This window comes from Hyperoodon ampullatus (genome assembly GCF_949752795.1).
Source record: "Hyperoodon ampullatus genome assembly, chromosome: 12".
Lineage (NCBI taxonomy): Eukaryota > Metazoa > Chordata > Mammalia > Artiodactyla > Ziphiidae > Hyperoodon > Hyperoodon ampullatus.
Window position 1 is genome coordinate 46,985,802 of NC_136925.1, and position 15,666 is coordinate 47,001,467.

Genomic DNA, 15,666 nt, shown 5'->3' on the forward strand with positions numbered 1-15,666 from the left:
AATAACTTTTCTGAAACTATTTCTAGTGCAGCACTGATTGATAAAGGATTGCTTAAAGAAAACTATTTTGTACTGAATGAATAACACTGAAAAGCAAACTCATAATAAATGATCATTAAGAACTGATTTAGATATCAGGAAGCATATTAAATTAAAAAAAAGAAAACACTAAAACCATTCTTTCAGTTAAAAAAATAGTTAAGTCAAGCCTACGTTTCTGCAATTCAAGTTCTGTCCTTTGAAACACCACACTTAACATTCTGGAATATACAATACGAATTCATTTATTCTCTTATATTTAAAGGCTATTTCTTAAAAAAATTCCAGTTAGCACTGTCCTTCTACTAAATGGAAAAGGAATCAAATAAAACAGTAGTGCTTCATTTAGTACTTAAGAGCCTAGTACTATCCTTTTGGGAAACACATGCTTTGGTGCTTTACAATATTAAGAAAATCAAAATTACTTTACATGCAATAGCTAATTATGGTATACCAGAGAAAATAGGGAGTTTTATGCATTTAGAATTGTTCATGTGAAGCCCTGAGGTACCCGCCTTTCATTTAGGCAACAGCCTCCCTTGATCTTGTACAGTCTTTGTCACCGTCTTCCCTAGTGCCCCAAATTCAGAATAGTCTGATTAACAATCTTGTCTGGAGATAGTCAGTTTAGTAAGATTTTTTATGATACAGACTGTGCAGATCATCTAATTTAGAAGCACCATCTTCGAGTGGAGTTTCACTTGAAGTTCCTAGGTCTCCATTTTCATGTCCATCAGTTACTGCTTTCTTATTAAATCCTGAAAGAAAGAGAAAAAAAACAGATACTTTCTAGTTAAAAAAAAAAAAAAGTCATACTTTTATTGAGCTATAACAAAGGAATGCCCACTGTAATTAATAATAATAATATGGAGCAAATAATGGGACCCTAGATTAATCAAGTCAGCAATCTCTGACAAAGGAATTCTTCCTTCTTATAGCAGATATCAAACACTGTACAGATTTTTTAATATTATCTATTGGACCTATCTAAAAATTATATAAAATTTCCTACCAAATTTTCTATGAAACTTAGAACTGATACACACAATCCCAAAATTCAGTAAGTTCTACTCACACAAATACCTGTTGAACTGTAAAGTGTATTTTTCTTTTACATTTTGCTTTCATATTATTTAACTTCAGTTCACTGAGGCACATACTAGTTTATCATTACATCTAATTTGTCCAATGTCCAGATAAAATTTAAAACTAATTTTGGTTAATCTACAAATAGTACACATATTTGAGTCACATTTTAAGTGGTTTGCAATTTACACAGGTGATAGAGAACCTTTTAGCCTCAGCTGCAAAAAGAAAGGGACAAGACCTCTAATCCTGTCAGAAAATAGAAGAAAGGGTGAAAGACAACAAAAGCAAAGGAAAAGCAGCTCAACAGTGCAAGGTTTTGACATGGTGCCACAATCGTTTTGTTCAAGATGCACGGGGAGAACGACACTGGGGAGACAGCTACTGCTGTCTTTGTATAGATAATTCACAACATATAGATTTACCAAAAGGGCAACAGTTCATCAGTTCACTATAAAACTATATGCCAGAAGTTCTCAAACTTTTTGGTCTCAGGATGCCTTTACACTCTTAATAAGTACTGAGAATTGCAAAGAGCTTTTGTTCATGTGGGTTATTAATGTTATGTGAGGTACTGAGGTTTACCATATTAGTGATTAAAACTGAGAAATCTAAAAAAAAATTACCACTTTATTAAATATGATAAACTCCATAAATGTTAACATAAATAACATATTTGTTTAGTGGAAATAATTCTACTTTCCAAAAAATTTAGTCAGAAGAATATCATTATTTTACAATTTTGCAAATATCCTTAATGTCTGGCTTTACAGCAGATAGCTGGATTCTCATATTTGCTTCTACTCAATGAGTTACAAGTATATGAAGAAAGTTCACCCTCACACAGATATATAGTTAGAAGAGGGAAGAGTAACTTAGCTTTTTCAGATAACTGTCAATATTCTTCTTTGATCATATACCAAAATTTTACAGTATAGAATCTAAAACCATATCAATGAACTTTCACACTCTGCTACATTAAAATCATTTGTCTATCTTGCACTTTGAATGGCTCTTTTACCCATGCAGGATTTAGTAACATCACGCACTGGTCATTTGAAAAATATTAGATCACTGAGTTACGTAGCAATTGCAAAAGCTGACACACTTCGTTTTACTGTATCAAAAAAATCACATTCGTTAATACCACCACCAATCTTATTAGAAAAGTTCTTTAAGTGTCAGGAAGCTGTTGAGCTCATGGTGGTTGATGCGTGTTTTACAAAATTCTAATTTTCACTTGAAAGCTCACGTTTTATCACTGGCAATAAATAGTCAGTTGTTCTCTTTGAAGTGATGGATTCACTTTGTTCATTTTAAAGAAAATGGCTGCCAAATAGTCTGAACAACCATAATTTGTCAGTCATTCTCTCAAGTAAAAATTGTCATGTTGTCATCCATGAAAAAAATGACTAGTTCAGCTAGCAAATTAATCATTTAAGTACTTTTCCTCAAGACCAGCATCTTTGTTCAGCATACACTCAGTAATACAATGCATACTTCCCATTTCATCACACAGAGTATTAAAAAGTCATATACTCAAGATTTAATAAAATTAGCAGTTTTTACTATTTCATCAAGGATATTCTTAAGAGAAACTGGCATTTTCTTCTTCTTCTTTTTCATTCTGAGTGGATGGCAAGGAAGAACACAGTGATCACTAGTAAAGTGGTGCTACTGCTTTGACTTGCACTAAACTATCAATAGTTTTACCCCCATTGCTTTTGTACCATCAGTGCAAATATCAACACAGCAAAAAAAGACAAACAATGCCTTAGTATTATTATGAAAAGTTTTGACCTCAAGAACCCCTTGAAAGGTCTCAGGGTCCCCCAAAGATCCATGTATCACAATTTAAGAACCACTGCTCCAGGTAAAAGAAAGTGCTAGAATTTTTCTTTAAAATATGTATAAATGATAGCAAAGGAACTAAACCAAAAATCCTCAAGATCACATACCCTATTCTATTAATAACAACCATAAGATAACAGTCTAATCACTTATTCATATTTAGCCTGTAAAATCATTGCATTATGAGAGAAGAATGCACATTAAAACAGCAAGATGACATTAAGATTTATCTACTCTAAAAGGCATGTTGGTCTTTGTTTCAGAGTCTAGAAAACTTGAATTTTATTTATCTTTCAAGGATCAGTTATAGTTTAGTAATTGGTCACGTACTTGTCCAAGATGACTCCAGAACAACTTACATGTAAATAAAATTTTGGCATAGTTACTGGTGTACAATAAAACTATAATTTAGCAAGGGAAAGCTATCTATTTTGTTAATGATGGTTTCCCCATCATTAAAACAGTGTTACTAAAGAACAGCTAAGGCTTTTATATTTTTAAAGTTTATTAATAATAAATACATTAATTATAACTTTTAGAGTAATTTTTACCTTGTAACCCTTTGATTTCCCCACTTGTGTCTTTGCAACTAGCACCAGGATTACTACTTCCCTCTAACTCATCAAGGTACAAACGGTAACGATGTCCACTCTCATCTTCATATTCCACATTTTCATCATCAGAATCCACTTCAGGAGCCACATAAACTACTTCAAATTCAATCTCTCCTCTCTAAAATGGGGAAAGAAAATGAGGAAACCAAGTTACTGTAATTATCATTTTAAAAGATTTCCAAATTCTTTGCAGTGAGAAGTAGTAGTTGGACCTCAGATGTATCTCCTTTCAAGACAACAAATAATGAAATTTTAGAATCTCAAGAGGTAAAAGTAATTTCCTTTTAATATTATAGATTTTTCTACTGATCAAAATATTTTTGTTAACAGACCTAAAATAAAAAAGGATGTTTATGCAATTTACAGAATTTTGGAACAAATGTTCAGTTTAAAAGTCATTTTGCCATTTTATACTTTCCATAATAGCAATTCAGCAAATCCATCTAAATAGTCAGATATTAAAGTTGCACCTAAGGGTACCACACAAACTTTTCTCTAATTCAAGAAACCTCTACACAATGATTTCTTGTTTCTTACTCAATAGGTCTTGAGCCTTTCCTTAACTTTCACCCAGTGCCAAAGTGTTAAGGTATTCTGTTCAGTAGTAATAGTAATTACTGTATTTATTGTACAAAATTATTATCTTTCAATCCTCAGAATAACACTATTATAGTCCCTTGTACATGAATGAGAAACCTGAGTTAGTCCTGGAGAGAGCAGGTAACTCTCTCAATAAGATGAACAAGTAAAACAGAAAAACAGAAATTTGACTCCAAAGTCCTTGCTTTTTCTACTATACTAGACTAAATGTGTAGTATTTATATTGTAATTCTTTAATAACAACTTTATGTTCAGGTAAAAAGTTACAGATTATTTCATGTTAAAAAAATTACAAGCTACAACTGTCATTTAATAAGAGACTACAATCACTATACCCAAGTCTGGTATTTATAATTCTCTGAAAATTATAGCCTGTCTTTGCTCAAAAGAAAGCATGCCTTTTTTTTTTTTTTATTGCTACTCACTAAGTTAGTCTCTGCTGCTCCTCTTTCCCAGCAGTTTAAGGTTATACTTCAGAATTTTAACATGCGCTTAGTGTTTCCATACAACTTTGTATCTCATGAACTGCATCTCATGCACTGCCTGTTTACATCTCCTTTACCACAGCTGCTGTTCATCTCACTCTTATGCTACTGGATGACAGCCAAGTTGGGCTGAGAAAACACCAACTTAAAGAGACTAGCACTGCATTCTTAGATCTCCCTCATCAGGCAATGCTTTAAAAATACCATTTTGGGGGAGATGGTAAATGCAGTGGTCTTCAGTAAAGTTCTCTAGATGACAGAATCCGGTCTGTGGGTAGTTGTCATGAAGAAACAGATTTTGCGCTTAATATGAGGAAGAGCTTTCTAAAAATCAGCAACGTACAACAATGAAATGGACTGTTTTATCAGCAACAAATCCTCCCTTTAATACAATTATTTAATTAGTGATATTGTAGATATTTATGCATCATGTAAAGTTGAACTAAATGAGCTATAAATTCACTTGCAACTCTGAGATTCAATTCTACCCTGGCATACTACGCTGATGATCCAACAAATATCTCAATGTACTAACCAACACCTCTCTAATTCCCTCAACCTTATTCTTGAAGGAAAAAAACAAAATAAAACAAAACAAAAAAACATTGTAAGTACTCTGGATAACAAATATGACTCCTGGATATGACTCTCAACTCTTTATATATTCTGCAACCTTAAGCAAATCATTTAATTTCTAAGAACCTTAGTTCACTCATTTTAAATAAGGGGGTTGGGCTAAATGATTTCTAAGGACCCTTGAGTGCTAATATTTATGACTGTAAAATCAATCCACTTCTAACATTGTTTTTTCTATAGTACTTCATATTTGTATAGCGTTTTAGTCATGAATAATGTTTTGCCTTCTAAGAGCCAAGTCCTGTTCTGAACACTTTATATGTATTAGCATACTTAATCCTTACAGCTCTCAGATGAGGACACTGCAGCATAAAGGACTTAAGTAACTTGCTCAAAACTATACAGCTGTGAAGAAGAGCAAATCTTTTTCAGTAAATCTGGCTGAATGTCTTCTGTAATAGGAAACTATATATATATATATATATATATATATATATGTCTTCTGTAATAGGAAACTATATATATATATATATATATATATATATATATATATACACTTTACTACTTGAGAAACCTCCTAGGGAAGTATAAAATATTCAACAGATTCAAAAAGGAACAATCAACAGATCCAGTTTTAGTTACATAAGGGGAACTTACCTGCTGGGAAAGAATGGTTACAGCTTCTTTATGCTTTGTGTCCCTTAGGTTAACTCCATTAACAGCCAGAATAGCATCTCCAACATGCAGCCCTCCACATCTATCAGCAGGTTGCCCTGGGTGGATCTCAGAAATGAGGATTGGAACACCATGTTCCTTTCCACCCTAACCGAAAAAAGCAGTAAATTAGTTTACCTTTGTATAGTCACAGACTATTCTACTGGTATTTTCCTAAAAACATTTCAGTAAGCACCTGTACTATCTCTTATTATAAATACTGAGTGAAATCCTATTTGCTATTATATTTAGGTAATGGTAAATCAAATTATTATGAGTATCAAAGTTATTTCTAAATAAAACAATTAATAATATACATGTGCTTTTTCTTTTTCTTTTTTTTTTTTTTTGCAGCACGCAGGCCTCTCACTGCTGTGGCCTCTCCCGTTGAGGAGCACAGGCTCCAGATGCGCAGGCTCAGCGGCCATAGCTCACAGGCCCAGCCACTCCACGGCACGTGGGATCCTCCCAGACCAGGGCATGATCCTGTGTCCCCTGCATCAGCAGGCAGACTCTCAACCACTGCGCCACCAGGGAAGCCCTACATGTGCTTTTTATTTATTTATTTTTTTTTTTGCGGTACGCGGGCCTCTCACTGTTGTGGCCTCTCCCGTTGTGGAGCACAGGCTCCGGACGCTCAGGCCCAGCGGCCATGGCTCACGGGCCCAGCCGCTCTGCGGCATGTGGGATCTTCCCGGACCAGGGCACAAACCCGTGTCCCCTGCATCGGCAGGCGGACTCTCAACCACTGCGCCACCAGGGAAGCCCTACATGTGCTTTTTAAAACGCATTCTAGAGCCAAAAAAAAAAAAAAAAGAACCCTAAAAAACCAAAAAAAAAAAAACAATTAGCTATTCTCGTAAATAAATAAATAAATAAATAAATAAAAATATTTTATGTATTAGTAGTCCGCAGCACTATTAGATTTTATCAAATCTGAGTCACCATGAACGGTAAGACAAATCATTATTTTATGTTCCACAAAAATAATTATAAGATGAATCTCAATTTCACAGATGTTAAAATGTGAAAAAATATGCAACACAAAGTTGATGAAATGCAATATTTGGTACATTTCACCTTGTAGCTTTTAATCATAATTGTGTGTGTGTTGTTACCCATGGGGATAAATTTAGTTATTTAGAAGATATATTCAGAATACTTTATTTCCCAATGATGTCCAACAAAGGAGGATGATTATACTAGACAACTGTAGAAAAGAAGACTGGAAGCACTACTTCTTACTGTAATTGAAATGCCAAGGCCTTCATGATCTTCCTTAAGGAGGAGAACTTTTCTAATTGGACCAACACCTTGGCTTTTCTTTAAAGAGTCTTGATCCTTATTGAAGGAAAAAAAGAAGAAAAATTAGTACTACTTAAATAATATACCATATAGAATAAACCCATACTATTATAACTTGCTTTTAGGAATCTTTATTAGTTGCCTGTAATGGATACACAGTATAGTGTTAAGAAACTAATTAATAAATAGATAAAATGGGAAAGCAAAAATAGTTCTTCTGTTAACATGGTGAAATACAGATGATTTTCTCACGCTCTTATTAACTTCTTTAATACATCTGGTACATCTCTTTTTAAATTGTAGGACATTACAAAAGAAATCACTGCCAGGAACTGATAAACAAATATCTTCAAAAAATGAAAGGAGGTACCTTTATCTTAACTGGAAAAATACCTTAAAGATCTATATCCACTTTAACTGATTGTAGAACTGAAAAACATAATGCCAACTGGATCATTAATTACTTTTTCATTTCTTTGCGTTCTGGAGTCTACCTCTTAACTAAAGGACCTTGTTCCATTAATAATTCTTTTTCTGGTACCTTTACTCTTTCCCTCTCTCTAAAAGCTCCTTCCCTAATTCAGCACATGAAAAAACTACAGGTCTCATCCAGCTTTAAAATACTGACCATGTACAAACACAAAACAACACAGATAAAAACCCTTCAATCACCCACTATCTTCTTTACCTACTATCCTCCCTCATCTTTCCTGAACTGGCACACACAGTTAATCCTAACTGTAGTTACTTCCTTGCCTCCTACATTCAGTACTCCAACCACCATAATTAGGGTTTTGCCCCCACTTGCTCCAATGAAACTGTCTTCTCTACAGTCACTGGTAACGAATGTGGCTACTTCCAATGAATACGTTTGTTAGTCACTGCCCTTCTGAACCTTGCAGAAAGTTGATACTGTTCACTATCCCCTCCTTGAAACCTTCTCTTTTCTTTGGTGTCTATTATACTAGTACTTTCCTAGATGGCCTATATCTGACAGCTCCACCTCAGGCTCCTTCCTTTGGTGATCCATTTCCGTCCCTCACTCCATAAAAGTCTCCTTCCATCTTTTTACTTTCTATATATTTCCCCTGGGTGACTTAATCAATTCCATGGTTCAGAGGATGATTTACCTAATAATCTTCAACTCAGAATTCTCTCTATAATTCCAGAGCCATATGTCTAATTGGATATAACTTGGCCGTCCCACTGGCACCTCAAACACTACATGTCTAAAACTGATATCATCTTTCTGCCAATATCTTCCTTTCCCTCTATTTGCTTTATCAATGCATGCCATCTCACTGTTTCCCAAACCAAAAATCCACACTTCCTTCTCACTTACCTACTTAACCAAAAGCAGTTAGTCACCAAATCCTCTTGACTGTACTTCTCTCAAACCTGTTCTTCCTCTAACCACTTTCTCCTTATTTTATTATCTTTCTAAATGTAACTCTCCGACTTCAATTAGGCCCTCTTCCAATATATCCTCTTCACTATACCAAAGTAATTGTCAAACAAATATTAAATCTTATTAGTCCACTATTTTATTGAAAAACCTCATGATTATCAGGTTAAGGTTCAAATTCCTTTATTTAGCATAAAATAACATTTATGATCTGGCCACTGCCTAGAAGTTAATGGGGACCAACAGTGTCCCAAAGAAGACAATGGCATAAGTGCTTATTGCAATCGCCACTCCTCTCCCACCAACTAGACGTACATATCAATTTTTCTTGCAGTAATCTTTTCAGAGGCAACAAATAATTTTACTATTCAAGGTCAGGCTTTATGTGATACTAAGATATGTGATCCACTGGGTAGGAGTTAGATATGATTTTATTATATTAAGGTTTCTATCATTAGGCTGCTGTTGTAGTGAAATTTAATAAATTTTTATCCAGGTAGAAAGAAAACCTCCTGTACGGTGGTGGCTACAGAAGCAGATAGTTGGACACAGATCTCAAATTCCATCTTAATGCAAGACCAAACTGTTATAAATGTTAGTTCAGAAACTACAAATAAATCTAGTTACTAAAAGTCCCCCTGTAAAGAACTATCCAAAAATAATTTGCCAATTTATCAATAGGATCACACACTCTCTGCTTAGCTTAAAATATTTGTAAACATGCCTAATCAAGATTCAGGAAAATTCTGAAATATGAGCCAAAGCAACATGCATTTGCTAGCAATAGTTCACTGTCTTCAGAAATATCATTTTCGGGCATTAGTAAATCTGTAAAGAGCTATATGGGTTGCTGAAACTTTAAATATGTACCTATTTTAAATAAGTTTAATTCACTTCTAAATAAAGGTTTTAAACACTAGTAGAATTTTTTTAAATGCAAAGGACTTGTGATTAAAGAAAGGGCAAGGCTGAGTGAGAAACAGCAGCGAAGCAAACATACATGGCCTGGTGGTGCATGCATTGGTCGCTTCAGGTCATTACGCCCTCTACAGGCTCTGATAACAGTTTTGTGACGATGCAAATGTATTTCAGCTTCCAACTGGTTCCAAAGCTTATCATGAGCAGGTCCCTTCATATCTCGTCCTAGTAATTGTATTTGTTGGACCCTTCATATTGGGAAAAGAATTAATTCAGTTAGTTTTTCATTATACATACTATAGAAAGAATTCAGAAGAATTACTGAACACAAGTAGTTTTTGCATAAATCTAATTCAGTAATAAAACTAATACTCAGGAACCTCCTGATGTGTCTCAGATTTAGAGACATGAAAATTCTGAAAGAGACAGGTGTCTTCAAGGGAAAAGCAGTTTAAAAAAAAAGGATGACTGAGACCTTCTTTAGTCACATACTTAATTCATATACATCTTAGAAACAATTTATGAGACTAATGTCAATTAACATGTTTCATGTCTTGCATGCAATCACACTAGTCTTTAGGTGAGGCTAACTGTACAAAACATTTTTTCCAATGACAGTATCTTTTTACAAAATGATTATTTCTTTAAATGTGGTAAAATTATTAGAAAATGTGCACTTCAAGATGATATAAATTATTTTTATTTGTTCCACATCAGTCCTTAATATGACATTAGAACAATAAGCAGAAAATTACTTAGTAATAATAATGAATCACTAAAGTTTGTGAATAATTTACCATAAAAAATTAATGCAAGCAGAACTCTGTATTATTATGATAAAATCACTGTCATTCCAACATGTTTTTGAGGGGCAAGAAAGACTGGGTTTCAATGATCACGGAAAGTATTCTTACGGAAGTCCTGCCGTACATGGGAACATCATCTGTTACGGTGTCAAGGCAGGAAATGGTAAAAAGTGCAGCTCTAAGAGTTGTTAGCATTTCACAGTAATTTACTAGCAGTGTGTGTGTGTAAACCAGAAATACTTATTTAGTATGGCTAAATAAATCTGCAACATGTAATGCTATCAATATTAAGTTAACAGTAAGCTACAGTCAATGATAAAATCACTCTTAGGACAAAGATTAATATTTCATTTACCAAAAGAGATAAGAGTCAACCTCTTTAACTATGCAGTTGGTCACCTAAGAGCACAGGGGTACCCATTTTCCACGCACCTTCCTGCCAGTTCCTTATCCAAGTACTTGGCAGCTAGTCTTGCCCCATAAACTTCAGCCTGGAGAACAGCTATATGTCTACGAAGGGCTTCATTCTCTTTTCTCAGCAACTTCACTTCAGCTTCAAGTTGAGCTTCCTTCATTTTCTCTTTTTTGTTTGCTTCAAGCTCTCTTTCCTATTGCAATTAAAAAAAAATAATGCAATAAATATATTTTTAAGACTCTTTAGCAATAGACCATGTTCCTTAAAATACACAAAAGCACACAATCTATGATACCAACAATGAAAGCATATGATAAAAATTACCACTTCATTTCTATAAAATGGAACACAAAGATTTGGATCCAGTTTTTTTTAACTAGTACCAGAAGGTGTTGGAACCACTTCTAGGTAAGATAATAACATGGCTTGGGGCACCTTGATCCTGAGGATACTAAGATTAGTAGCCTTCTCTAAGCTCATGTTATCACATACTAATAGTAACGGCTTCAATGGATAATTAAATCTACTCCCTACTTCCTAAAAATGACTTTAAAACTAGACCAAAGTAATCACTCTGGTGGTTGTGCCCAAACATTTAATGAACTTTAATGCAGCAATTCTATAAACAGGTCAAAGCCATTCAGTGACACAGAGATACATTCTATGACCAATTTATCTTACAGCATTATAAGAAACTGACAATGCTTAAATTAGAACAGATATTCCAATTCTTTTAAAACATTTTATGGTCATGGAGAAATGCTGGTAACAACTGCATTAAAATATTTACACATTAAAAAATGTCTATACAGAGAACAGACTTGTGGTCACCAAGTGGGAGGGAGGGAGAGGGATGGAATGGGAGTTTGGGGTTAGTAGGTGCAAACTATCATGTACAGGATGGATAAACAACAAGGTCCTACTGTAGAGCACAGGGAACTATATCCAATCTCCTGGGATAAACCATAATGGAAAAGAATATAAAAAAAGAAGATATATGTGTGTATAACTGAGTCACTTTGCTGTACAGCAGAAATTAGCACATTGTAAATCAACTATACTTCAATTAAAAAAATATAGCTTATGGTAAAAAATATCTATAGCATAGATATCTATAGTATAGGATCTATGTATATATATCTATGGTATAGATTATCACTGAACTTTGGGATCTGGATCATCTATTTGTCCATATGTTAAAGTGACTGAAGAACTGTTTTCTGAGGAAAAATACTGGCCTCACTTGCCTACTATGAGATTGGATGGATATCCATTTTTACTCTCAAAAAAGGATGCCATCCTATGCTCCACTTGGTAGATAACCCATATATATGAATTTATAGGTGTTAGCCAGAGAATATAACTTTAAGATCTTTGCCATCAAATTTTTATCACCAGCTCAAATGTGAGAGAAATAATTTTCAATATACCTTCAAAGTGTAAAGTACAGTGTACCTATACATCAAGGGTTACAAATGTAAATACCTTTGGAATTCAAGCACAGAACAGATAGGCAGGTACAAGACAAAGTGGAGGGGAAAACAGAAGGTACAAAATCCTGACTAAAGGGAGTCAAATTCAAACACACACACACAGACTGTGTGGCAAAATAAAACCCTTCTGAGAGTTGGACAAGGGTCCTGAAAGATCTTTTAAGTGTTATTTTTGGATCAAGAGAACCACCCCAAGTTTGAGTGGAAGTGTTTTTACTGACTTAGAGAACTGCTTTCACTGACTCACTAATTTACAGAATCTATAAATCCTGTGAAAATGCAGTTATATTTATTGATGAGATGTGGATGACACTGTTCACTACACCATGTCCCCTTCAGGAGATTTAAATAAAGATTTACATCTCAGCACAAGAAGAATGTTTCTCTTGAGTGAATGGCAAATGATATTGTTCCTAATGTATGAGTAGTGATTATTATAATTATTTCCCTTTTTATCGTGACTATTAAGCTGAGAAACAAATGTAAGCAAACTTTTAACAATTAATGGAATGTATTTGGTAGTAATTTCAGTGTCTGCTTTGATCTACTGTTTTGACAACAGCATATCAATATATGACATATTTAAATACCAATATATGATATACTCAAATACAAGGCAGTGAGTACCACAATCATAAAAACAATAACAAAAAAATACAAACTAAAATGAATGATAACTACCAAATGTTGAATATATTTATCACTTCCTTGATTAAAAGATCTGTCATTATATATGTGATAAACAAAAGGAAGATTAATTAGCACACTTTTTCAACTTCTGTAAAAAACCAAATATAACCATTAGAACACAATTTGTAGATTTTTTTAAAAATTATTTTATTTTACATTTTTTGGCTGCACCCCACAGCCTGTGGGATCTCAGTGCCCCGACCAGGGATTGAACCCATGCCCCCTGCACTGGAAGCACGGAATCTTAACCACTGGAACACCAGGGAAGTCCCTAGATTTTTTTTTTTTTAATCTGAAGAACTAATAATCTAGAATCCTCTTTTTACAACAACTTTGGAATTCTTAACATCTCAATTTACTTCAGAATCTCTTTCCTAAAAGGGCAGGTATCAGTTCCAAAAGAAACCACAGTTTGGACAACATGAACAAAAATCTTTTTTTATGACATTTACTGAGGTTAATGCTGTTTGTTTCATAAAAAGAGTTCCTAGAAGACCAAGAATTTTTTCTTTATGGGCTAAATAAATTTTATGTTGAGGATTATCTACTTACAATCACTTTAATGAGCTATTTATATAATATTTATGAAATCTGAGAAACATATTAAGACACTACTTTGCTTTAATGATTTAAACCCCTAATGAATCTGACAAACTTGCAGACCTGAAATTAACAGATGCAAGCAAGAATAGGACTACGAACACTGAAGTTAATCACTTTTAGGTTTTTTTTTTTTTTTTTTTTTTTTTTTTCTGTACGCGGGCCTCTCACTGTTGTGGCCTCTCCCCTTGCGGAGCACAGGCTCTGGACGCGCAGGCTCGGCGGCCATGGCTCACGGGCCTAGCCGCTCCGCGGCATGTGGGATCTTCCCGGACTGGGGCACAAACCCGTGTCCCCTGCATCGGCAGGCGGACCCTCAACCACTGCGCCACCAGGGAAGCCCTTTTAGATTTAAAGGAAAAAACCTTTTTGTTTTAGTTAACCTGTTCATCATTAGGTAACAACAAAGAAGTTAATTTTGTATTCCAATATCCAAACAGTATATTTCCAAAGAAGAAATGTCATATGACAACTTAGAACCTGATTAGGTTGAGGTAGTGGGAAAAATATTAAGAATTTATATATTGTTATTTTCCAAAATAAATTCTAATAAAAGGTTTCAAAATTCAATTGTTTCAAAGGCCACACAATTATTCTCAAGACTGATGAAAAGTTATAACACATGCAGTGGATAAATAAGAAACCAACATGCACATTCGTTCTCTGGGAATAAATTCAAACAGAAAAGGAGGAAAGAGCTAGGCCTGCATAAGGAAAACCAATTGTTCTTTTGAAGTAGCATATGAGCAAGTTACAAAGCTCAGAAGTTGTCAAACACTGATGGGTTCTGCAAATAATGGCAACAAATCACAAACAAAAGAAAAATCTTTTAACAGCACAAGGTGAGAAAAGAGCAATGGGCTACTCACTGAACTCTTCACATATTGGCACATTAAAAAATTACCATCATTAATATCACTTTCAAATACATACAAAGTGACAACGTGTACTATGCAAATAAAGCGCTAAGAACATTTCAGCGTAACATATTAAAGCAAAACGGAAATGGCATACTTACCAGCTCCTCCACAGAGGGGACAGACTTGAGATATAAGAAAAAAGTTTTGTAATTAGAAAAACATCAAACAAATGAATTTACTTAGTGGTACAATCATTACAAGGAAAATTCCCATATGTTGAATATCACTTGGGTAAAGTTCATTAGAACAAATATATGTGCAAATCCATAAGCAATAGTAACTGCACAGGATTAGATTAAAAATGTTTGTTTTATCCAAATTAGTTAACACACCTGGTTCAGTGCCTTTCCACTAGAGCACCATGTTTCAAATCTAATGTTAAAATGTCAGGTGAATTCTTTTCTAGTGAAAATGTACATTGTTTCTCAATGTTAGTATCAAACATTCCAAAGAAGCAGTTATGAATCTGACTCATTTCAGTTAAATAAAATAACACTAATAATTTATATTTATAGAATTTCAGAATTTAAAAGGACTTTAGGAGAATGTAAATATTCATTTAAATAAATTCTAACATATCCGTATTAGAAACTAACCAATCAAACAGAATTAACTGAAAATGAGTAAAACTTTGAACTGTATTACTCTCATCATCAACATCATTTCATCTTCTGCCTCTCCCAAGCTTTATCTGTCTTATTTACTGCTGTGTCCCCTATAGTTAACAAAGTGCCTGGTACATAGTACACAATACATATGAGGCTAAACAGAAATGAGACTTAAAAAAAATTCTATTTAAACAACCTACATTGATTAAGAGGGCAATAGTTAATTATAGAACATTTATACAATGAACATTATGCAAACATGACAAAGCACTCAGTGAAAGGGAAAATACTTATATTAAGAGCAAAAGAAAAAATGTGCCACCGGTTGGCACCCCATTCCATTTTCTTCTTCTTCCTTATTAACAGAACTCCAATTTTACTGGAGGTGGTCATGTGACCAACTAAGGGCCTGACATGCAGCTAGGGATAGCCAGTGAGACGGCTAAATGATTGGCAAAAAGCTGAGGAGGATTTTGTGAAAAGGTCTTTAAAGAAAACTAATGCAGCTGGGAAGCATCGTTTTGCCCTTAGATCTTCCTTC

At 34.2% G+C, this 15,666-nt stretch overlaps 1 protein-coding gene across 2 annotated transcripts in view; it reads right to left on the reverse strand.

The window, feature by feature from the left end:
• Positions 1-602: 602 nt before the first annotated feature.
• GOPC (golgi associated PDZ and coiled-coil motif containing) overlaps positions 603-15,666 on the reverse strand; it is a gene marked incomplete at its 5' end in the record, with an annotated part of 38,867 nt that continues 23,803 nt past the window's right edge. The window contains 7 exons of one of the 2 annotated variants that reach the window (XM_079716593.1): positions 603-797; positions 3,528-3,708; positions 5,909-6,073; positions 7,211-7,306; positions 9,676-9,841; positions 10,832-11,007; positions 14,616-14,639. In XM_079716593.1, coding sequence (XP_079572719.1) covers positions 667-797; positions 3,528-3,708; positions 5,909-6,073; positions 7,211-7,306; positions 9,676-9,841; positions 10,832-11,007; positions 14,616-14,639 — 939 coding nt within the window. In that variant the 3' untranslated portion in view covers positions 603-666. The remainder of the gene's footprint in view (positions 798-3,527; positions 3,709-5,908; positions 6,074-7,210; positions 7,307-9,675; positions 9,842-10,831; positions 11,008-14,615; positions 14,640-15,666) is intronic. The other variant, XM_079716594.1, reaches the window with a different exon arrangement.